The following is a 26844-nucleotide window of genomic DNA, read 5'->3' on the forward strand; positions in this document are numbered from 1 at the left end:
CCTTGAGTGCTGAATCTGATTTTTGGTAAGATTGATTGCACTTGTGTTATCACACATCAAGGGAACTTTGCTGATTTGTAAACCAAAATCTGCAAGTTGTTGCTTGAGCCATAAAATCTGTGCACAACAGCTACCAGCAGCTATATATTCAGCCTCAGCAGTAGAGAGAGCAACACATGCTTGCTTCTTACTATGCCATGAGATTAGGCTTGAGCCAAGAAGGTGACAAGTGCCACTTGTGCTTTTTCTATCTAGCTTGCAACCTACAAAGTCAGAATCTGAATAACCAATTAAATGTATTTGAGAGTGAGAATGATACCATAGTCCTACAGATGATGTTCCTTTGAGATATTTCAGAATTCTTTTTACAGTTTTGAAGTGTGACTCTTTAGGATTTGCTTGATATCTTGCACATAGACACACCGCAAACATGATGTCCGGCCTACTAGCTGTTAGATAAAGCAAAGATCCAATCAAACCTCTGTATTTTGTTTGATCTATACTCTTTCCAGCAGCATCCGCATCCATGTAGCAGCTTGATGGCATTTGAGTGCTTGCTTCTTTGCAATTCTCCATTTCAAACTTCTTGAGAATCTCCTTGCAATACTTTGATTGACTTAAGAAAATCTCATCCTTTGTTTGTTTAAACTGCAATCCAAGAAAGAAAGATAGTTCTCCCATCATAGACATTTCAAACTCACCTTTCATTGCAGCCACAAATTCTTCACACAATCTATCTTGTGTAGCATCAAAGATGATGTCATCAACATAGATTTGCACAAGAATTATTTCTGCATTTGACTTCTTGATGAAGAGAGTCTTGTCTACCATTCCTCTTTCATAACCATGAGATAGCAGAAAGTTGCTAAGCCTCTCATACCACTGCCTTGGAGCTTGTTTCAGTCCATACAAAGCTTTCTTCAACTTGAAGACATGGTTAGGATACTTGTGATCTTCAAAACCCGGTGGTTGATCTACATAGACTTCCTCATTGATGTAGTCATTCAAGAAGGCACTCTTTACATCCATTTGGAAGAGTTTAAAACCACTCATACAAGCAAAGGCCAGCAGCAACCTCACATCCTCCAATCTAGCCACAGGAGCAAAGGTTTCACCATAGTCTATGCCCTCTTCTTGATTGTAGCCTTTAGCAACTAACCTTGCTTTGTTCCTAGTAATCACTCCATCCTCATCTAGCTTGTTCCTGAAAACCCATTTCGAACCAATAATATTCATTTCATTAGTTTTAGGGACAAGAAACTATACCTCATTCCTTTCAAATTGATTTAGCTCTTCATGCATAGCTTCAACCCACTTCTCATCCTCGAGAGCTTCCTCAATTGACTTTGGTTCAATTTGAGAGACAAAAGCTGTGTGCCTGCAGTAGTTTGAGATGGAGCTACGTGTGGAGACACCTTCCTTTATCTGCCCTATGATGTTATCCACTGACAGATCTCTAGGAATCCTCCACTCTTTGGGCAGCTCACTCTATTGCAGAATTTCAATCGGTTGTTTCTACGAATCAACCGATTGTTTTTCTGCACAGATTTCCAGCTTCTCCAAACTGATGCTCTGTTCATCTTCCTCAACACTGATCTTTGGGATCTGACTGATTTTGCGATCTACCTCATCAAAGACAACGTGAACTGATTCTTCTACAGTCATCAACCTTTTGTTGTAGACTCTATATGCATGGCTTGTGAGTGAATAACCAATGAAAATACCAAGGTCAGCTTTTTCATCAAACTTTCCCAAGCTTTCCTTTCCATTGTTGAGAACAAAACAGCTACAGCCAAAGACTTTGAGGTGACTGATGTTGGGCTTCCTTTCATTGAAAAGTTCATATGGAGTTTTCTTCAAAATGGGCCTTATAAGTACCCTATTCATCACATAACAAGAGGTACTCACTGCATCTGCCCAAAAATACTTAGGAAGTGATGATTCACTAAGCATTATTCTAGCAAGCTCTTCAAGAGATCTATTCTTCCTCTCTACAACTCCATTTTGCTATGGTGTTCTTGGTGCAAAGAAATTGTGCAGAATCCCCAACTTCTCACAGAACTTGACAGACTTCCCATTCTGAAATTCTCCTCCATGGTCCCTCCTTATAGATCCTATGTTGCTGTTCTTTGTGTTTTGTAGTCTTCTTGCTAGCTTTTTGAATGCAGCAAAGGCATCACTCTTTGATTCCAAGAACAAGGTCCAAGTGTACCTAGAGAAATCATCAACAATAACAAGAGCATAATAATTTCCACCAAGACTCATAGTTCTAGAGGGTCCAAAGAGATCCATGTGAAGGAGTTCAAGAGGTCTCAAGGAAGAGACAACATTTTTGGTTTTAAAAGAACTTTTCACTTGTTTCCCTTTTTGGCATGCTTCACAAATGTGATCCCTCTCAAACTTGAGTTTTGGCAGCCCAATCACAAGATCTTTTGATATTAGCTTGTTCAAATGATTCATGTGAATATGAGCAATTCTTCTATGCCAAAGCCAAGATTCATCTTGCTTGGATAGAAGACATCCAATTGAACATGGTGAAGAGATATCTAGAAGATACACATTATTAACTCTCTTACCTACCAACATTACCTCTTTGGTGTTGGGTAGACAGATTTCACATGTGTTTGTCTTGAACATCACTTGATATCCCTTGTCACAAAGTTGGCTAATGCTCAGCAGATTATGCTTTAGGCCTTCAACAAAGAGCACATCATGAATCACCAAGATGCTCTCATCTCCTATGGATCCTCTTCCAAGAATTCTTCCTTTGTTGTTATCTCCATAGGTGACATGACCCTCTTGCTTGAAGGATATTCTCAAGAACTTTGATTTGTCCCCTGTCATATGCTTGGAGCATCCACTGTCCAAGTACCAAAGTTGCTTGCTCTCCTCCAAGATTTCCTACAAAAGAGATTTTCAAGTACAAAGGTTTGGTCCCCTTATGAATGTGGGTCCATCTGGTTTATACTCATCAACAAAAGCTTTATTTCCCTTGGGAATCCACTTCATAAGCCCTTTAGGAACAACATGTTTTCTGATTTTACAGAATCGCACAGAATGGCCTCTTTTCATGCAATAGAAGCATGTAACAATCGGTTGTTTCGATGATCCAATCGATTGTTTTTCTGGCATTTTCGAAAATGATTTTGAAAATCTATCTTGTTTGTTTTGTGGATTAAAACCCAATCCAGATTTTCCAAAAACACAATTTTGAGATGCTAGCACACTCTCAAAGTTTGATTGGCCTTTAGAAAGCTTATCCACTGTTTTAACAAGATAATGGACCTTCTTTTCAAGATTTTCGCAATTTTCGCAAACTAGAGTATCACACTTGCAAGAGGAATTTTTGTAAATGATTTCCAGATTTTCAAAATCTGTTTTTGAATGTTCTAAATCCTCTTCCAGTGCCTTTACTCTGTTTTCAAGCCAGCTATTCTTTTCTTTTAACCGATTCAAGAGAGCCAATCGGTTGGCTTTTTCATGCGTTTCTTGAAAGGCTTGAAGTAATTGACCATAATTTTCAGAGTTTGAAGAGTTTGATGAACTTACACTACTTGAGTCATCCTCTTTTCTGGCCATGAAGCAAAGATTGAGGCTTTTATTATTTTGCCTTCTCTTTCTTCTCGCTTTACTTTTTGTCATTGCTTCCTTTGGTTCATGAGCAGCCTTGAGTGTCTCCCACATTTCCTTAGTAGTTTTGCACTTTGATATCCTGAAAAATTCATTAGTATCTAGTGCAGAAGCTATAATGTTTTGAGCAGACCTATCAAGCTGAGCCATCTTACATTCATCATTTGTCCATTTGGACAAAGGTTTTGCAATGAAAGACTTATCCTTTTTGAACTTTGGAATGTAAAGACCATTCTCAATTGAGTCCCAAATTCTTTGATCAATAGATTCAATAAAGATTTTCATTCTTGCTTCCCAAAATTTATAATTCAATCCACAGAATAAAGGTGGTTTGTAGATTGAAGCACCCTCCTCAAAAGATAGTTTTCCAGCCATAGAAAAAGAATTTTAGATCAACTTGAATAACTTTCAAGAACCAAGTTCTTGATGCCAATTGTTAGAATATATGGCCTTAAACGAGAGGGGAGGGTGAATTGTTTAAGAAAGATTTTTGTAAACTTTTAGCCTTAGAATGAAAATTCTTCAAAAGAACCTTGATTAAGGATTCAGTTTTTCAAAACAAACAGCAAAAGCACAAAGCTGGAAAAACAATCGGTTGTTTTAGCGAAATAATTGGTTGTTTATACCAGTTTCAAAATGAAAAAACTGAATTTAAAGAGATAGGGATAGAGAAATTGCACACAGTTGTTTATACTGGTTCACTCCAAATCCAGAGCTACATCCAGTCTTCTCTGAAACCCTGAGGATATCCACTAAGCAATCACCACTTGATCACTTACACAACAACCAAGAGAATGACCTTGAACACCTCAAGAAACACACTCTCCTTGGCCAACACTAAGATTGCTGATCTTGAACACCTCAAGAACACACAGCCAATCTCAGAAAAACACAGAAACGAATTGTTCAACAGATTACAAAGATTACACTTGTTACATATGAATATCTGAAATCAATACAACTAGAATCCTATTCCAGCACCTTGATCAATCACAAACTCTTAAGCAATCTCAGCACTTTGAAAGCTCTTTAGAAAAATTTTGTCAAAAGATCTTCTTAATTCTCAAATTTGTTTTTCTTAATATATTCAAAGATGTAGTTTGTTATCAAATCTTAACAAACTCTTAAATTGCATTAAAAGATTGGTAAAAACATTTAATGACTGGAGCGTATTCAGTTAAAGCATTTAAAGCTCAGTCAAACACAAAACAGTTTTTCTGTTATGGTTCCAAAACAAACAATCGGTTGTTTTGGTACTTAACAATTTCAACCATTTAAAAACAGTTTTCAATCTTTCTCAAAACACCTAAGTATAAACAATTGGTTGTTTCGACAAAACAATCGGTTGTTTCAACTTAGTTTGAAAAACATTTTACTTTCATAAAGATTCAGATGCTAATTGTTTGAGATTTAATACAAGGGTGGATTACAACATATAAACTACCCCAGAACAAAGCTTAAACCAGCACAACAACAACAAGCAAAGCAGAGGCTTCAACATCCTTCAAAGGATTTGGATTCTTCAAAACATTGAACATCACAAGGTTCAACAGTTTCGACAAAACAACATGTTGTTTTTCACTTAGTTTGAAAAACACTTTAATCTTAAAAGATTTAAAAACATTTTAGCTTTAGATTCAACAAAGAGTGGATTACACAGATAAACTACCCAGATCCTATCCTAAACACAACAACAACTTCAGCCTTGCATCAAACACTTGGATTTGGATTCTTCAAAGCCTTTGATTACTCTTGATTCAACAATAGAAACTCTTGTTGCAACTTACAATTTTGCTCCTTAAACTCTAGCCTCACACGCTCAGTCTCCTTTCTCATCTCCTCCATTAAGTCTTGACGTATCTTACTCGTCATTTCTGCTTTGGTCTCTGAGGCGAGGATGAGGATGAATGTCGTGGTGAAACTCCGAAATAATGTTTAACTCCAACCCCTTTTGCAACTGTACGTACACAACCAGGGTCCTCAGGTCGTCCAACTGCTTCAACTAGGATATCTTGACGATTTTGAGGTACAAAATTACCCTGCGAGCTTTGCTCAACCAAGGAATCCTGCAAAAGACCAAAATCATATAAGTTTTTAATATAATTAATGATTTAAAATAAATACAAAAGAGGGTAAAAATAAATTATAATTTTTTTGGGACTATTTATGATTGCTCATAACTATGTGTACCCGACTTTTTAATTCAAGTCATCTTCCATTTTTCGTGGCAGGAAGATGGTGATGGAGGTTCACTGACCCCTGTATCAATCTCAGAAGCAGTCCCCGCTCTTGATTGCTCCTTTTCCATCATCAATGATTGTTCAAACTGATTATACCCTGAACGAGACATTAGGTGCGGGGTCACATTCTTTATTGTTATGTCTTGAGCTTTCTTTCGACGATCCTGTCATAAATGAAATATACAAAGTGAATAAAAATAATATTAAGTAATTAATGTTATGATCCACAAATAAAATAGTTAAGTAACTTCACTTACCAATCACGCTTCAGATTCACAGCTTTGAACAAAAAGATGTCATGTCTTCTCATCAATATTAGTGCACTTTAAACAAAGATTTTAGCCTTTATAACGTCCAAAAACATAATTCGTCATCAGCTGTGACTTAAATTGACGAAATTTAATGGCGATATTAGATATAATCTTTGATCTCAACGGTTCCACGTTAGGGATCTCAAAATGCATCTGCTAAAAAATATCATGAAATTAAAATTGATCAATTAATATTAAAAAAAATATGATAACAATAATAATATATACATTACAAGGACATCCTCCCAAAGCATGTTCTAGTTGACCTCAGACACATCATCCCATGAATTTATCAATATGGAGAGCCTCTCATGAGCAACGACTCAAATATAGCTGTTAAAAGTGTCATTAGGACCAAAAGCCACTTCGGTGTTGACGTCAATGTTGAGAGGTGTCTTCTCACCACTGGCACGACTCAATGAGAGATGCCTCAGTCTCTGTGGATCTTCTGGAAGGGGGTAGAAGAAATCAGAGTTTGATCGTCAGCCATATCTGTGTTAAAAAATTAGGTAACAAACATTAGTTAAATTGCATCGAAAGAAAATGATATAAAATAAATACATAAAATTCTAAATTTGTATTATCAAAAACATTTCTAAATTTGTACATTGGGTTGAATGTTCATACGTAAATTCCATCAATGTGGTCTTTACGGGTTGTATGTACATCATTAACTACATTGTCATATTTATTTATTATCATTGGTGTGAATGAATGAGGGTCACCATTTTCAATATCATCAATTGTCTTCCCTTGTTTTTTCCCGTGTAAAATGACATACCAATGTTCTGACGTAGAATCTTTGACGTAGAAAACCTGAGATGCTTGTTGAACCATTATAAATGGCTCATCCCGATAACCTATCTTTTGAAAATCCACTAATGTAAATCCTGATTCATCAATTTTAATCTTACTCTTATTATCAACCCATTTTCACTTGAAAATTGGAACATAAAACTTAGTATAGTCAACCTCCCATATCTATTCTATAATACCATAGTATGTCATTGAGGAGTTGTATCTTTTGAAGTGGAAAACTACATTGACTCAACTTAGAGAGTAACACCACAATTTTGAACTGTACTCTTTTCATCCATAGACTTCGTGTAAAATATACAATTGTTCACTTCGTAACCTGTACAAGAAATGACATCAAACTTCAATTCAGCAACCAACTAGGTCAAGGTCCCCAATGTCGTTTAAGCCTTTAAGACCTCATCTTTAAACCAAGGCATGAAAGTTGTTCTATCATGTTCCATTAAGACCCATTTCTCTGGTTGTCTTGGGTTATTTACCTTCACAATGGCCTTATGAGCATCTATGTAAAGTATAACCTCATCTATGTTATTCAATATATACAAATGTGTTTGCAAGACTTCTGATCGAGATTTTCTTACCACATGTACACCATGTAAACATTTACTTATAGAACGCTTGTGGGGCCATGAGTTGGCTGGAAAACCTATTGGATTTGATTTTGACATGTACTCTGAACAAAGTTCAATACTTTCTTCAGTTATGTACCTTTCAATCATTGAAACTTCTGGGCGATAATGATTTTTGACATACTCTTTCAAAATTTTCATATACCACTCAACAGGATACATCCATCTTAAGTACACTTATCCACACAATCTAGATGAACCATGACGTCAAAAAAGGATGGAAGAAAAAACATCTCTAATTCACACAAGATAACAACAATTTCATCTTCAAGTTCATCAAACTTTACTATATCAATGACTTTACAACAGATGAGAGTGAAGAATGAGCACAAACAGGTTATGGTATGTCTAATATTTTTTGGTAAGATCCCACGAATAACTACCGACTACAACTATTGCATCAAGATGTGACAATCATGAGACTTCAACCCAATTAGCTTCAAATCTTGCATTGACATTAGGCTCTTCACATTTGAGAAATGTCCTTGTGACACTTTAACACCCTTTAGACATTAACAAAAACATATTTTTTCATCTTTTGACATGGTGTAACAGGTTGGGGTCAAATATGTACGCTTACCCATTTGTATTGGTGTCAACTCGTCTCATATGTTCATTTCAATCAAATCTAAACGAGCATTTAAACCATCCTTCATCTTTTCGTTAATGTTAAGAAGTGTACCAATTAAACTATCACAAACATTCTTTTTAACATGCATTACATCTATACAATGTGTGACTTCTAACCTCGACCAATACAGAAGATCAAAGAAGATTGATTTTTTCTTCCATATGTTTGTCACAAATGACTTCTTTTTTTAGTTACCAAAGGCGTGGTTTATGTTATTTACCTTTTTGTAAACCTCAACAACAGTTAATGGAGTTGGTGGACTACCAGTCTCTCGATGTTCATTAAAGGCTTTTTTTCAACCTCCGGTAAGGAGATGACTTCTAAGAAACCTCTGATGCCAAAGATATACTTTCTTCCTTCCATGTTTCAATTTTTGAGAAGCGGTGTCTTCTTCGCATATTAGACATGTTTTATGACCCTTAACACTATACCCTGATAAGTTACCATATGTCGGAAAGTAATTGATGGTGCGAAATAACATGGCATGCATCTTGAAAGTTTCATTAGCAAATCTGTCAAACACTTCAACACCCTGTGATCCCATATTAACTTTAAATCTTCTATTAGGGGACTTAGATAAACATGTATGTCATTTCTTGACTGTCTTGGACTAGATATCATCATAGACAATATCATGTATTTTCTCTTCATGCACAATCCAAAAGGTAAGTTGTCAATAACTAGTAAAACAGGCCATGAACTATGAATCACACTCATTACCAAACGAATTCATTCCGTTTATAGCTACACCAAGTCAAATATTTCTTGATTCTTTACCAAACTCTGGAAACTTGTCATCAAATTTCTTTCATTGAATAGAATCAACTAGATGTGGGTACATGCCATCACATTTTCTCTCATTTGCGTGCCATATAAGATTCTTAGAATCATTTGTGTTTGCAAACAAACGCTTCATCCTTGGAATGATGGGAAGATACCACACAACCTTGACAAACAAACATTGCATAATCCATGGTGGACCACATATATTCTTCGGATACGGAAACACTTGATAAGTTTAATAATTCACCATGTCATGTCTATGTTGTATAAGATCGACGAAGCTTATCACATAGAAGGTGCTCCTTGATTTTTTTTAATATCCAATGTCCTTCTATTCAAACAATTAATGCACGGATACCTAAACTTTACTCCATCATGACCACTATTATTAGCGTTACGTTGTGCAAATTGTATAAATTCTTTTAATCCTCTTTCGTACTCATTACTTATGCAAACAAAGTTAATCCGATCTTGATCCATTATGTTCTATAATGGTCATTCAGGTGTTACTAATGTGTGTGAAATCTCACGTTTGTCAAGGATCATGGACTCAATACCAACACGTATCAATTGCCGACGGTCGAACACCCCCAAACTCAATACCAACACGTATCAAAGAATTATAAATATACATGCAATATAAAATTAACAAATTTAATTACAGTTATAAATGATAAAGAATATCAATTAAAAATCAATAAATTATTTATAATCTAATTACAAAATCTAATTAAAAATTATTAAATTAATTATAAATACTAAATAATATAAATCTATTTACAATCTAACCATTTATTAATTCTATTCTAACCTAACAACTAACATAATGTAAATATAAATTAATAGTAAATACAAATTATAATAAATACTAAATATACAAATTAAAAATCATTAAATTAATTATAAATATTAAATAATATAAATCTATTTATAATCTAACAATTTAATAATTCTATTCTAACCTAACAACTAACATAATATAAATATAAATTAATAATGAATATAAAAATTAATAATATTAAAAAAATATTAAGAAAAACTTTAAAACACCATCAACCTTGTGTGTGAAGCAAAACAGTGGTGAAGGGCAGCGACAACGACGACTAGCAGCAACAAAACCAGTGGAAGCAAAAAAAACAATGGTGGCAGCCAATGAAATAGTGATGCCATCTAAGAAAATCTTTACCAATGGAGGAGAGAAACCAATAAGAAAAACCAATAAGGGAGACAAAAATAATAAGCAAGGGAGGAGAATGTAATGAGTGAATGTGAAGGGAAAGAAACTTACAATGAGTGAATGTCGCAACGAAGATGAAGAAGCAGGGAGTACAAAAGTAAGAACAAGCGAAAAGATAAACGAAAAACGAAAGCGTAAGCGACATACTTCGAATTAGGGTAGTAAAACATGTGTAAAACGGCGGTTTAGATAAAATTGTCATTTTACACCAAAACGCCTTGATCTAAAACAGTCAACCATCATTTTATACTAAAGCGATGTGGTTCCTCCCACAACTGTCATTTTACACTCGTTTTAATTTCAAAAATATCATCACATTTTAATGAACAACATTTGACAGTAAAAACAATATGTAATTGATGTCATAAATGATTTTTTTTTACACTAATGACTATAAACTTGTAAACTACCCATACGAACTATCTATACATTGCAAGTCTCAACCTGAGGTGATGCACATAAATTTCTCAAATCTTAATTTAAACAAAGTTAGACACTGAACATAAAAAAAACGGTTTATTAATTCAAATCAAACAATAAGTATCTATTAAACATCAAATCAAAAGGTGTAAGCAATTAATTAATCTCGGATGGATGGAATCTAACAATGAGTAAAAAATTTGGTGGCATTGAGCAAACGCAAGTCTTGTTATAAATGTAAACGCAAATTTCTTGAAAAGGAACAACCGTTTACAATTCATTAACAGCTTGTGTTTAGTTCCTTTTACACATGCAATGATGAACCTTCTCTGCTAAACATTCCCCAGCAAGCAATTAAATTCGCAAAATCCAGCTTTCTAACGTGAGAATGATGCTGATTTAATTTAAACCACCTCCAAAAACTTTGTTTAAAAGGATTCATTGCATAGGCGGTTCCAAACAACATTATCTCCAACATGATCAGCCTACCTTTCTAATTACTTTAAACAGATATTGTAAAGTAGAGATTCAAAGACGGTGATTCTGCACCATCAGACATCAATCAGTATTTACATTGCTGCAATCATGAGCAATTTTCATACTAAAACACGATGCATAGTCACATAAAATAACGAGACTTTCGCCAGATTTTTAGGGATTCTTGGTTAACTACAAAGCTTCTAGCGTTGACCATGAAGAGAAAACTACTCTTATTTTCCATCATGGATTTCTCAGGTATGTAATGATGATTACGTGTCATTCTTTTGGGACAACGAATGAATCTATCACTAGTACAAGGATCCTATACTTTGTATTTCTTTACACTAGCTCTGGTGCTATAGTATTGCTTTGCTCTTTTTTTCTGTTAATTTGACCAGGATCACAGGCTTGCAAATGAGAATTTTATTAGGAAGGGGTTGACTTCAAGGATGATCAACATTATAATTATCATAAATTTCATTTGGGTTTGACTTATTCCACAAACTACAGATTCCTATATATACAAAGATGTGCTGAACCAAACAATCATTATTTGAGTTTACAAGACATATATAGATACGAGCTAGGAATTGTACAATCCTTACAAGTGCACCAATGTTTGAGGACATTATCTATTTTACTTTGTGGGGTTTGTTTCCCCTGCTACTTTTGCTAGTTTCTTTCCACTTCTTGAGGCACGAGCACCGCTGCAAAGACAAAAGAAAGCTGCCACCAGGGGAAATGGGGCTTCCATTGATAGGGGAGACCATGGAATTCTTCAATGCTCAAAGGAGAAACAAATTATATGAAGAGTTTTTTCATCCTCGCATTCTGAAGCATGGGAAGATCTTCAGAACAAGGATCATGGGGTCTCCAACTGTGGTTGTGAATGGAGCTGAGGCCAATAAATTCTTATTGTCCAATGAGTTCAAGTTGGTGAAAAGCTCTTGGCCTTCTTCATCAGTTGAGCTCATGGGAAGGGACTCTATCATGGAGAAAGATGGTGAAAGGCACCGGTTCCTCCGTGGTGTTATTGGCACAAGCCTTGGTTATGCTGGACTTGAGCTACTAGTTCCAAAATTGTGCAACTCTGTTCAGTTTCATTTAGCTACAAACTGGAAGGGCAAAAAAAATCTTAGGATTCACCGTTCAACAAAAGTCCTCAGTTTTAGCATAGTGTTTGAGTGTTTGTTGGGGATCAAAGTGGAGCCAGGTATGTTAGATACCTTTGAAAGAGTGTTGGAAGGAGTGTTTTCCCCTGCAGTTATGTTTCCAGGTTCTAAATTTTGGAGAGCAAAGAAGGCCAGGGTGGAGATAGAAAAGATGTTGGTCAAAGTGGTGAGAGAGAAGAGAGAGGAAATGGAAAGAAGCTTAGAAAGAGAACAAGATGGAATGCTGCTGTCCAAATTGGTCTCTGGGATGATCCAAGGGGAGATAAGTGAAAAAGAGGTCATAGACAATGTGGTGCTACTAGTTTTTGCAGCTCATGATACCACATCTTTTGCTGTTGCTATGACATTCAAGATGTTGTCTCAGCATCCTGATTGCTATGGAAAAATTCTTCAAGGTAAACTAATGTCAACAACATATTTAAATCAGTGTTTAGTTTTTATGTCTGTACCTTTTAATCAATAAAAAGTCATACTTAGAAGTGTATAGATTATTTTCTCTCTAAATTATCAACAAAGTAGTTAAAGTTGATTTTGAAAGTACTTAATTTTATGCAGAACATGTTGGCATAATGAGCAACAAAACCCGGGGTGAGAATCTGACAATGGAGGATATAAAGAAGATGAAGTATACATGGCAAGTTGCGAGAGAAAGCATGAGATTGTTCCCTCCTATCTTCGGTTCTTTCAGGAAGGCTATTACTGATATTGAATATGAAGGATTCATTATTCCAAGAGGATGGAAGGTGAATACTACTTTGTTCTTTCCTTCTAGTACAGATTGAATCCTTGCATGCATATCTAAAGATTGTGAATTTGTGAAGTAAATGATGTAATTGGCAAAAGGGGTGGTTTTCTTGGTTCTTTCAGGTGCTATGGACTACATACGGGACACATTACAATGAAGAGTATTTCAAGGATCCTATGAGTTTCAAGCCAAGTAGGTTTGAGGAAGGAGTAGCACAATATGCATTTGTTCCCTTTGGAGGAGGGCCAAGAGTTTGTGCAGGGTACCAATTAGCCAAGTTAAACATCCTTATATTTGTTCACTATGTTGTCACCCAATATGAGTGGTTCTTACTCCATCCAGATGAACCTGTGACAATGGATCCCTTGCCTTTCCCTTCCCTAGGAATGCCCATCAGAATTTCTCCCAAGCATGCATAAAACCAACCTCAAAATGAATTTGTTTTAGTGTTCTCTTGGAACACATTCACATTATGAATTAGGCAATAGTTAATATTACTTTGTTTCCCGTCCTATGTTGTCCTTGAACTCAGGCGTTTGCACATGTTACTTACTTGGATATATGATCCGATTAAGAAGAATATTCAGCTCGACATAAAATATGCACATGAGCAGCATGTTTTGAATATACTAGATAAACACAAATACATAATGTTATGGTAAACAAATCCATTGAAGATCACAGATCGTGAAAAGATATTGCTGTTACCATTATGGCATTTCCAAAAACATTGCAGCAAGTGGTAAAACACATTATTTCTTATGCTTCTTTTAAATTATCAAACTCTGATTCTTTTAGAACCTTCTAATTAATGTTTAATTGATGTTACAAGGACCCTATTTATAACAGACAAACTCACATGGTCTTTCACATATACTACTATATACGAATACGTACAAAACCTGAATATACATTGGCTTGAAAGCAACCAATCTATCTTCTAGATAGGTGAAGATCCTCACATATCTCCACCATCAAGTATTAAATATCAAAACATAATTGAGAAGAGAAATCTGCATTGAAGATCACAGTATCATAGAACATGTATCTTTTCACATTCTTATTTTACTTTTAAAAATGTCATATTATGTTTCTAAGTAAAATATTCCAACTTTCTTCAGTTTTCTTTTTCACAAATTCTCTCCTGTTTTTTGTGGATAATGCACATGAAATTAATTTTTTAATGAAATTAACAAAAGTTTCCTTATTACATATTTTGACCGTAAAATGTCCTCTATTTCTTAAAACATTATATCAAAACTTTCTTTAAAAAAACATATAAAACTCCCTTTTACTGTAAACACATCAATAAATACTTACAAGGGAATAAAATTTAAAAATATTAATATTTAAATGATAAATATTTGAAGAAAAAATTAAATAATATAAGAGAATAATCGAGGAGGATAATTGTAATATATTCAAAAGATAGAAAATACTATTTAAAATGTTTAACAAATACGAGACTTGTATATAATATGAGACCAAATCTATAAACAAAGACACTTTTAATTTAAATGAAAATAAATAATTTATATAGGTTATTTGTAAAATAAAAATGCTTTTTTTTGTAATCAAATAGAAAGAGAAGTTAATTATTTCTACACACTATTGTAAATGTGTTTAACATTAGAAAACAAACGTCACAAAGCTGCTAAATAACTCAAAATTTGAATGAACTCTGTTATGTGTGATGTGATCAATTAAAACCATGTCTATTTATTTAGTTGACCAATATAAAGTCCAGAGATGATAGACTTTTATTTCATATAGTCTATAGTTTCTCAAAACACTAGAAAAGGTGTAGAAACTTGCTCAATTGTGATTGAACAATTTATAGTCCTTCAGCAAACCTTAGACCTGATAATTTACAAAACGTTCAAACTCCATAATAACACTTAGTCACTTTGTTTGGATTGGGGTGAAAAGAAAAAAATGGAAGAAAAAGTGAATGAAAAGTTATGTTTTATTAGAGAAAAAATATGATTGAAAAGTAAGTAGAAATGAGTGAAAAGTTTGTAACAAATGTAATTGAAATTTTTTTAAATATTAATTAATTCTGTTGTATAAACATTTACCAAAAGGTTTTTTTATTATAAATTATGAAGAAAGAGTATAGATTAATTTGTAAAAATAATTAATTATAAAGTAATTAATGTATGAAATGAAAAAAAAAAATCTAATGATATTTAACAATTTCTCAAAGCAAGTAGTCCTCTCGAGAGAGAAGGATATTCATCTTGTTATTATTACTTATATTCTTTGAATGTTTTAGAAAATGAGAAATCATACTAGGTTTTAAGAAAGTGTAAATTTGGATATAATCGTATATAATTTATTGGTATATTAAATTTTAGTTAATTCTTATAAAAGAATGTGAATAATTATATTATTGGCTTTTCTATTTTGAAGTTTTTTTCTTGTGGTGACCTTTTTAGAGAAAGTTGTGGTGAATATGGTATAATTTATCTACTTACCTTAGTGTTAGAAAATTATTGCGAAGTTTGTGAGTGTTTTTTGACTATTGAGATTTCGTGGACTTGTGATTAGATATGTGGGGTTAAAATGTGATTCATCCTTTATCTACAAAAAATTTCTTCTTCTTAGAATGTTCTTTCAACTATTAGAGCTAGATGAAGAAAGTGCATTAAAAATTGTGTTAACATAAATTCTAATATATCTCAAAGGTTTATGGTGTATGCAATCACTATATTAACAAAGTAATTAATTTGGGGATTAATAATATACTTAATTTTAAGTTATTTAAATCACTAGTTTAGAGTTTTTTTTAGAATAGGTATTAAATCCCTAATATTCATTTGTTTAATTCTTTTTGAGAGAATGTGTTTTGTGTTTCTTAACGGATTTAGTTTGATTATTCCATACTTTTGTATTTATTAAAAGTATTTATTTTTCTCTTTTATATATAATTTTACATATATATAATCGTTAGAACTTTGAGCTGTTATCTTAGTTGATGTGTTAATATTCAGAGTGACATTTAACTTGAATTTTTAAACATAAAAGATGAAAACAAATATTAAATTAAATACATATAAATAATATTTTGAAAATGATGTTGAAATGTTTTTTTTTTACTTCCAGATTTACAAAGGTAAGACTATATTAAAAAAAATATTTAAAATTGGATTTGGAGAAAAAAAGTTTAACATTTTTTAATAAAATCAGAATATGCAATTGGAGTTAATATAGAATGAGTGAAACCAATAAATATTATAATTAAGTTAAAGCTTTTATAAGAATAAATAAATAAAATAACAATCTTTTGATATAATTTGTTTTTAATATTGTCAAGGTTTATGAATTGGTACTGTACTAATTATGGAATTTTGTTTTTGTTTTTGTAAGCAATCACATCATTAATATTAATATAGGTGATCATATATTATGGATATTATAAAATATGATTTGAGGATAATAAAGAATGTAAAAGAAATACTTGAAAACACGAGACACATAATTCATTCATGATTGATTATGTGTCACCAATTATGCAACCAACTATAACTAATTATGTCTTTTCATTCTACCAATATGTTAATATCTTTGGGTGTGAAAAGATAACAATAAATAATAACCTTTCATTTGTAGTTAACAATCTTACACATGATTTTATCCTATAGCCAACCTTTTTGTTTGCACTTAATTTTTTTTTAAAATATATCTTCATCTACAAAAAAAGTAATTATTTACGCACTTTTTTTTTAAAACAACAAAGTAGTAATATTTTCTTAACTAATCTTGAATAATACCCAAAATATTTATTTTTTTTACTTTCAAATAAAAGAAAATTAAAATCTATTTAAAATATAAGTGAAGAAAAATATTAATTATTTTACTAATGTAAAAAGGATGCATAAGAAATTATGTCTTCAAGTATAATCTATTATATACCTCTTTTCACACTATTAATAAATGCAATCAATGTAATTACATCAATAAAAAAAATTGTACACTAATTTAAAAACATTATAAAGTTAATTTGGTTTCATTCCATAACTAAACAATATCGAAATTAGATATATTGATAATGTCCCTTGTTAAATGATTATGCCTCCTCCAACAAAAACATTAATTTGGCCACATGCATCATTTTGAATATCATCACTTGTTAAAATTGTGTGAATGTTGAAGGACAAAATGAGTGAAATTTTGGTTGATACCTCTCTTTCTTCCTCTTTCATCACACAAGGGAGGGAATATTTCTGTCTGCATTTCTTTACAAATTATGGTATCCATTCATGAAGAATCACAACTTTTTCTACTCTTTTTCATTTATCTATGTAAAGTACATCACCTCATTTAAAACAAAGTAAGTTCTCCTATCCTTTTAAATCTTCCTAAGGCACTGTTTGTTTCATAGGAAAGAAAAGCGTTGATTCACTGTGCAACAGTTCGAAAATCAAAGTAACTTTTCTAACAAAACACATAAATCGAGACAATTTTTGGCTTCAAGACTTTCTTCGCAATTATGCGAAGAAAGTCGACATACAGTATATTATTTAATTAATTAATTTGAATTTACTTTTTTATCCTTTTATATTAAACTTGAATTTTTTTATTTCTATTTTAAATAAAATTATAATTTAAATATACAAATATAATCAAAATTATAAAAATAATTATTATTAAATAACATAATTAATCATATTTTATATATAATAAATTATAAATATAAATAATAAAAAAATATATTTTTAATAATAAAAAAATTATATAATAATTATTTTAATTACAAAAGAGTAAAAATAAAAATAATAATTTTATTTTATATAAAAATAAATTTTTACCAAATATTTATAATTATAAATATTTAAATAATATTTTAATTAAAAATAATTATAATTTATAAATAAATAAATTAAAATATTTTTTTTAAATTTTTTAAATATAAGGACAAATTTGTAAACATATATTTTTATCAATTTAAAAAATATAATTTCAATCACACTCATCACATCATTCACAAACTTTTATAAACTTTCCCTACACTTTCCACTCTATTTACCTTAATCCAAACATCCTAACTTTCTTTACACTTTCCCTTCAAATCATCTCAAATCCACTCCTTCATTTCCACTCCCTAATCCAAACAAAGCATAAGGTTGAATCAAAAGAGAGACTTGTGTTCTATTTGCATATGAGTGAACATGCAAAAAAAAACACAATGAAAACTTAAATTATTTTACATAATACTATTAAAAAGTAAAAATATCCTTAATTTTATTTGTATCAAATATTTAATAATATTATTAATAAAAATAATATGGTTATTTATATAATAATATTATTATTATTAATTATAAAAAATAAATATATAAATTAATTAGTTTTTAGGATTTATCTTGTGACTGAGGTCTCTCTAACAATCAAATTCTATACCCTTCACATAGATATTTGTCGAATAGTAGAATGTTCAAATTTTCTTCAATTTTTGTGCGTTTTTTTTAATATATATATATATATATATATATATTAAATTTTTTATTATTCAAATATTTTTAAAAATAAAAATAAAATTTATAAATTTACATTTTATACTTTTTTAAAAAATTAAAAAATTTTACACAACTATTATATAACTCACAAACTTTAATACAGTTCATTACATTTTTTTTTTTATCTTTCAAAATCTGCTAATTCAAATTTTCTCCCGATTCATACACATCATAAAAATAAAAAACAAAATTAGCCCCACCACCACCATCATGTTGGTTTTAGTCAAATTTATTAGATTATGAGAGGATGAAAGCCTTAAAAAGTCAAATTTGAAAGACAGTTTGGAGATCAGATCTAAAACAGTGTGGAGATGCAAATTGGAAGTGTACGAAGCAACACTGATATTACTACTTTGTTTGTTTGCAGTAGATTCACACCAGTTTTCTCATACACTTTTGACTAAATACACTGCACTGCATGCATCTCATATGTACCAGACTTCTCAGTCTTTTCTGATAACATTATCTCTCTTACTTGCCACCACCTAGGGCACTGTATTTCACAGCTACCCCAACTGTACAATAACTACTTCATTCTTATACATATATATATTCTCTTTCCACCGTCAAAATTCCTTTGGTGTGTGTCACCATCATGTGCATTAATTTGAAATAGGGCACTCAAGAAAATAAAATAAAAACAAATAAATTCGTTTGGATTTAAGAGAGAAAAAAGGTATAAAGTTTATAATTAATTGTATTTGATATGATAATATAAAAAATTAAATTAATTACATAATATAATGAATTACTAAAATTGTATCGATTAAAATTTTAAAAAACTAATATGAATTAAAGTTATAAACTGAATAACTATTTTATAAAATTAAAATTAATATTAAATAAGTTATTTAAAATATTATAATTTAACTTGTTTTAATAATTGACTGTACATTATGTACAGATTTCTTTTCGCATATTAATTTAAATATATATATATATATAATAAAATGGGAATTATACATTATATTGAAAGATGTAAACAACAAAACAAAACTTTTAACTAATTTACGCTTTAATATGTTTAAGTAAATTATAAGTACTACTTTAAAAAACTTGAATTTTATTAGAAATAAAGAAATATAAATCCACATATATAAGTTTATATACATATATATAATAAAAATAATGATGTATAAAAATAGTTATATTCATTAAAAGTTATAATTATATGAACTTGCATAACAAAATCGATTAAGCAATCCTTATGTGAAGAATATCCTATTCAAATTAAATCTATCAAATTGTTTCAATATTATTACGAAGTGGACTTTAAGTCTAACTCAACCCCATAAAACCAGCTCATAGGGTTGAGGTTTGCACCCACTTATATACAATGAAAGACTCTAATCTCTAGTCGATGTGGGATCTCCAACACACCCCCTCACGCCGAGAGTGATAGATAGAAGCTCGTGCGTGGGACTATATATTATGGGTGGTCCGATAGCGGCCCGATAGCGGGTGGCACGATAGGCCCAACAAATACTCGCTAGGATAGGCTCGAAAATGGCTCTGATACCATATTACAGTAAATGAAGATGAATATTCCTTGTCTGATGTGATGCTTTAATGTAGCGTACGTAATCACACGTAATCGTAATGAAGAAAGAGAGGTTTTGATGAACCCTAATTGTAGAGAAAAATAAATATAAAAGAAACTTTTATTCACTTGTATATTAGAGAGTAAAATACATGGTGTATATATAAGAAAAAGATTAAGACCTAGCTGAAATATATAAGAAAAGGAAAGTTGGGTCAAACAAACAAAGCCCAATAATTTAAAATAGAAAAATAAATATATTAACAAAAAGTTGGGTTAAACAAACAAAGCCCAATAATTTAAAATAGAAAAATAAATATATTAACACCCCCTCAAGATGGGGAGTAGATATTTGTCAGGTCCAGCTTGGATTTGAGAGTAGAGAATTGTGCGGAAGCAAGGGGCTTGGTGAATATGTCAGCAACTTGCATTGCAGAAGTAATGGGTAGTAGTTTGAGGAGACCAGAGTTAAGTTTTTCACGAACTAGGTGGCAATCAATTTCGATATGCTTGGTTCGTTCATGAAAAACTTGATTGGAAGCTATTTGAAGGGCAGATTTGTTGTCACAGTACAGGGTTGCAGGCTGGGAGAGAGGAAGATGTAAATCCTGAAGGAGGTAAGACAACCATTGTAACTCACATGTGGTGGTGGCAAGGGCTCTATACTCGGCTTCAGAGGAGCTGCGAGAGATAGTTGACTGCTTCTTTGATTTCCATGATATTAGGGAGTCTCCTAAGTAGATGGAATATCCAGTGACAGATTTGCGTGTGGTAGGACATGTTGCCCAGTCAGAGTCACTAAAACCACAAAGGTGAAGTGAACTAGTGTGAGAAAAATATAGTCCTTCACCAGGGATGCCCTTGAGGTAACGCAAAAGACGTGAGACAGCTTGTTGATGATGAGTTGTGGGTGCAGATATGAATTGGCTTAAATTGTGGACAGCGAAGGCGATGTCTGGTCGCGTGTTGGTTAAGTAAATTAGACGTCCAAGGAGTCTTCTGTATTGAGAAGTGGCATTAGCATCGAGAGGTGAGCCTTGGTCGGGAGAGAGACGGGAGGTGTGAGTCATAGGAGTGGCCACAGGTGCAGAGTCAAGCATGCCAGTTTCTTGAAGGAGATCAAGAGTATACTTGCGTTGACTTAAATGAAGACCAGTGCTGTTGCGAGCAATTTCCAGTCCCAAAAAGTAAGTGAGATTACCTAAATTTTTTATCTTGAAGTGATGGTGAAGGGATGCAGTAATTGTATTGATTTCCTCCGTGTCATCACCAGTTAAGAGCAAGTCATCAACATAAACAAGAATAACAGTGAGTTTATCATTATTATATTTAAGAAAAATCAGCAACAGAAATAGAGTAATTATTTGATAAAAGAAAAGTAGAAAGTTTGGCGTACCATTGGCGACCAGCTTGACGAAGGCCATACAAAGACCGTTGAAGCTTGCAAACATGCTGGGGAGAAGGAAGAGAAAGGCCAGGTGGGGGGGTCATGTATATCTCTTCATGGAGATCACCATGAAGAAATGCATTATTGACATCAAGTTGTTTTAAAATCCAATTTTTGGTAGTGGCAATAGCAAGCAGAAGGCGGAGGGTAGTGAGTTTAGCAACAGGTGCAAAAGTGTCTAAGAAATCAAGTCCTTCAAGTTGGGTAAACCCTTTGGCAACAACTCTAGCTTTGTGGCGCTCAACAGTGCCATCAGAATGGTATTTGATTTTATATACCCATTTACAACCAATAGTTTTCTTTCCTGGAGGGAGAGGGGTAAGTTGCCAAGTATTGTTAGCAGCAAGAGCTTGAAGCTCATCTTGCATGGCAGATTGCCAAGAAGCATGTTTGGAGGCTTCGTTATATGTCCGAGGTTCAGGATGAGAATTGATAGAGGAAATAACATTTCTAAAATTGGAAGATAAGGAATTGTAAGACAAGTAATTATGAATAGGATATCTACTACTTACAGTGTTGGTTGCAGTGTGGAAATCTGCAAGATAGGCAGGTTGTCGGTGAGGACGAGCTGATCTTCTTGGAAATTGGGGTGAGATGCTTCCTGGAGATGCAGGCGGTGATAATTCTGATGGAGGTGCAATGTTGGATGCAGGAGCAGAGGCACTATTTGTTGGAAGATCATAGGATAATGAGGCTGGTGGAGGAACAGTATTGGGTGCAGGAGTAGAGGCACATGGCTCGACAGGAGGTGCAGTATCAGAAAAAAAATCAAAAGCAGAATTATATGCATTAGAAATAGGGAGAGATAAAGTGTTAGGGTCCTTAGGCAAGCCACTGTCCAATTTATATGGAAAGTGGTTTTCATGAAAAATTACATGTCTTGATATCTCTATGCTATGAAACTTTAAATTTAAGATAATATAACCTTTTGTATTTTGCGGGAAGCCAAGAAAAATACCTTTGATAGATCTATCATCTAATTTTTTCCTATGTGCAGTAATGGTACTAGCATAACAAAGACAACCAAACACTTTTAGAAAGGAAATGTCATATGGTTTTCCAAACAACTTTTCATGAGGAGTGATGTTATCAAGTAATGGAGTAGGAATAACATTTATTAAGAAAACAGCATGATTTACAGCAAATTCCCAAAAAATAGGAGGAAGATTTGCTTGAAAAAGTAAAGCCCGGGTTACATTTAGTATGTGTTGATGTTTACGTTCTACAATGCCATTTTGTTGTGGTGTTTCAACACAAGATTTTTGATGTATAATTCCCTTTGAAGCATAAAAATTTGACATAGCAAACTCAACACCATTGTCAGTACGAATCGTTTTGATATTAGTTTTGAAATGATTTTGAACGAAAACAGTGAAGTTAATGATGTGCTGACGCACTTCAGATTTGTTATGCAACAGAATAACCCAAGTATAACGCGAGTAATCATCAACAATAGTCAAGAAATAACGAAAACCTTGCATAGAAATTATGGAACATGGTCCCCAAATATCAAAGTGTACAAGATCAAAAATAGCAGAGGTAACAGTATTACTTAAAGTGAAAGGAAGTTTTCTCTGTTTTGCACGACTACAAGTGTCACATACATGATGAGTATCAACAGTAATAAAAGAGTATTGTTTGCTTAAGACATGTAATCTTTCATATGAAGGGTGTCCTAGTCTATAATGCCATAGTGTTTTGTCTGTGATATTACAATTAATAAAAGGAGCAAAACAATGCGGTTTAGATTGACTAGAAGCAGGCAAGGTAGTGACAAGATACAAGCCAGCAGTGGCTTTAACTGTACCAATCCTCTCTTGAGTGAGATTGTCTTGTATAATGCAGTGGGTTGAAGTGAAAGTTAAAGTGCATTTAAGTTGGTGTGTGAGTTTAGAAACAAATATTAAGTTTAATTGAAAATGAGGCACGTATAACACATCAGACAAATAAAACTGATCAGAAAAACGTACTAAACCAGAATATGTGGCATAAACAGTTTGGCCATTTGGAAGACTAATTAAGACAGGTTTAATTTTAGTATAAGTAGTAAAAACGTTCAAATTGTGACAAACATGATCAGTGGCACCAGAATCAATAATCCAAGATTCTTTTATAGAAGATAGTGAAGAGAGAAACTTACCTTAAGGAATTGACACTGTTGTGATGTAAGTTGAATCCCCTTTACATCCTGTTCTTTAGGAAAAAGAACAGAAAAAGTGTCAGTAGTAATCATATGAAGAGCTCTGATACCATATTACGAAGTGGACTTTAAGCCTAACTCAACCCCATAAAACCGGCTCATAGGGTTGAGGTTTGCACCCACTTATATACAATGAAAGACTCTAATCTCTAGTCGATGTGGGATCTCCAACAAATATACTAAACCCTAAATACTTACATGTTAGTTTAATTTTAAAATTTTAAAATTAATTTATTTAAATGAAAATTATATTTCATAAAATTAATTGATAAATATTATTTAACTGTAACCGGAAATTTAAAAATTATATGCATTTCAAATAATTATCACCATTCATATTTTAATTTATTATAAATAAGATATTATTCTAATGAATTTATTATAACGAAAGCTAGAATAACATTTGTTAATTTATGATTATTATTGTTTTTATTAAATAAACTAAGTTACTATATATTTTATATCATAAATTTGATCAAAATATTTAAATAAATAAAAAAATTGTTATGAACTCAAATTCTGAACTCATCCACATGAAATTTACTACTTTACATCGATAATATCGATGGGATAATAGAGAACATCATAAAATAAGAAAGAGTGGTGATATTTTGATAGAGAACATCATAAAATAAGAAAAAGTGGTGATATTTTGATAGTCATCTCATCTCTCTTTTATATATAATTAAAAATACTAATATATATTATTATACTATTTAAAAGGGTTCTTAAATAGATTTTTTTGTTTAAAAGGTTATCAAAGTCATTTAATAAAAAGAAGACAAAGAATATATTAAAGATGATTTTGTCTCTTATTCAAGTGGTTGAGTATCATCAAAACAGTGTATTTTTTTCAGAAATTATGAATTTAAATAAAAATTATAAAAATAAATAAGTCGTATATAAAATATGATTTAAAGATAAAAGTTATCATAATATAATTTTAAGATTGAATCAACATGAAAATCGTACTCGAGTAATACAAAATAAAAGTCGTGTACTATAAAATAGAAGTCCAACCTCGCTACAATTTCAATGTAATGTAGTTAATATTATTTTCTTTCTCCATTTTAAACAATACAAATTATAATTTAATTAAAAAATTCTTTTATAAAATTTACAACCTTTTTCCTTAAAATCAATAAACAAAATAACCAACTTAACTCTTATTTTTAAATAATAATTTAATCCGTAATTTCTGGAAAAAAAAATCACTACTTTCCTGCAAAAACTAGCATTTCTCTATTCTCTTTTTCCCTTCTTTCTTATCCTTTCACTCCAATCTCGATCGAAACAAACGTTAATATTCAATTGATAAATCACATCAATTTCACACCGTCAAAGCTTTAAATAATGGAAATGAATATTAAAACATTTTATTTGAATTAGGAAGAGAGATTGTGAAAAATAAATAAAAGGAGAAGTGCATATGTTACAACTTGCTCTAACAACAATAGACCTAAACTCAGATTACTAAGTTCAAATCTAACAACAAGATTACTAAGTACATATGAATGGAAGATTACATTATGTAATCAACTATATGCTTTTAGAAATATTATGAAACAATGTAAGACTCACTTGGTGTTACATTGTGATGCACAAATGCATTTTAGGATGTTCAAACCTTTTGGTCTAAACCACGCAGGTACCAAGTGTTGGGGGGTATTTGGGTAGGTTTTGTGAGTGAAATTTGGAATCACAGGAATAAGGTTGTGTTTGAGAATGGGCGGGTGGATCTAGTGGAGGTTTTTACCGTGGCACAAAGGAAGACTTGGTCTTGGGTCACAGTAAAAGAAAAATCGGCTGCGTTCTCTTACTCAGACTGGTGTTTGGATCCTATTTGTTGTATGAGGTATTTGAAAGTCTGATTTTTTGTGCTATTAACTAACGTTCTTTCCTAGTTTTGGTAGTTGTGGTGTGGTTTGCGCAGGTTCCTTCGGTAACTCCTATATGAATGGCTAGATTGAGGCTTGGAAAGCTTTAAGTGGTTGTGCAAGTTGTTTTGGTATTTCCTATCTGGCAGGGTCAGACTGATGATTCTGCTCTGTATTGCGGTTGTCTTAGACATTTTGTTTGGCAGGGCCGGACTGAGTTCTTTGCTCAGAACTGCGATTGGAAGCTGTTACGTTTTTCTTGCAGGCAATATCTGGTTTATGTACTATCCTCGAAGGATCGGTTTGTTGATGTTAGTTTTTGGATTTTTGGTACAGTTTGCCTGTTACAAAGATTTGGCTTAGTTGTTGGGTGATGTGTCTTTTATTATCGAGTTTGACACTTGGTTATGGTAATTCAGCCTGATGTCAAAAACCTCTTGTATATCTTTGTTTGAGGGTGTGACCTTTTTTGTGGGTTGATGTAATTGTGTTTGTTGGGTTCTTATATTTTGTACCGGGATTGTGTATTGTTGGATCATTAGTTGGTAGGGTACTAGAATACTTGTATTTGGGGTTTTGTATAAGGGTTGGGACACCCCTGAAGTGTCTCTTTTTATTTTATTTATTCTTTGCTGATAAAAAAAAAAGGATTGAATTTATCAGTAATGAAGGACAAAGAATTTTGATGTTACCCTAGTCACTACAAAAAAACATGTATAATGCGGCGGTTATTTTTGCAAAAACTGGCGGTTTTAACCGCCACATTATACGTCTGTGGCGGTACCGCGTACCGCCAGAATTCTTGCCGCCACAAAGTTTAATGTGGTAGTCAATTGAGAACCGTTGTAGCAGACGTCATATTATGCATTGTATAAAATGACAGTTTTAAGCGTGTAATTGACGTTAGTTATAAATGTCGTAATTTTAAAACTGGGTAAACCAATTTTAACGTAAATAATGACATTTTTAACCGCCACTTGATACAGTATAGTATGACATTTATAATACACTTTATAATTATCATAATTTGAATATTAAATATTTAATTTTATTTTTAATATTTATAATAATTTATTTAATTCTATTTTATAATTTGATTTCATAATATTTTTTAATTTCTTATTATAATTAAACTTTAATTTTATTTTTAACATTTATAATAATTTA

At 32.1% G+C, this 26844-nt stretch overlaps 1 protein-coding gene across 1 annotated transcript; it reads left to right on the top strand.

The window, feature by feature from the left end:
• The first annotated feature begins 11227 nt into the window (after positions 1–11227).
• On the top strand, positions 11228–13672 carry CYP718 (cytochrome P450, family 718). Its single transcript, XM_068631195.1, has 3 exons — positions 11228–12744; positions 12905–13092; positions 13217–13672. Exons 1-3 carry the CDS (start codon positions 11793–11795, stop codon positions 13511–13513), a joined length of 1437 nt encoding a protein of 478 aa, XP_068487296.1. The 5' UTR covers positions 11228–11792; the 3' UTR covers positions 13514–13672.
• The last annotated feature ends 13172 nt before the right edge of the window (positions 13673–26844 follow it).

The sequence above is a fragment of the Phaseolus vulgaris genome, chromosome 8, assembly GCF_051622355.1.
Source record: "Phaseolus vulgaris cultivar YP4 chromosome 8, ASM5162235v1, whole genome shotgun sequence".
In the NCBI taxonomy this organism is placed as follows: Eukaryota; Viridiplantae; Streptophyta; class Magnoliopsida; order Fabales; family Fabaceae; genus Phaseolus; species Phaseolus vulgaris.

Excerpts from the sequence above, each read along its gene's own strand:
- CYP718 (XM_068631195.1), top strand. The coding sequence starts at position 11,793 with ATGTTTGAGGACATTATCTATTTTACTTTGTGGGGTTTGTTTCCCCTG. Across the intron at positions 12,745-12,904 it reads CTATGGAAAAATTCTTCAAG|AACATGTTGGCATAATGAGC; the intron begins GTAAACTAATGT and ends AATTTTATGCAG. Across the intron at positions 13,093-13,216 it reads TTATTCCAAGAGGATGGAAG|GTGCTATGGACTACATACGG; the intron begins GTGAATACTACT and ends TGGTTCTTTCAG.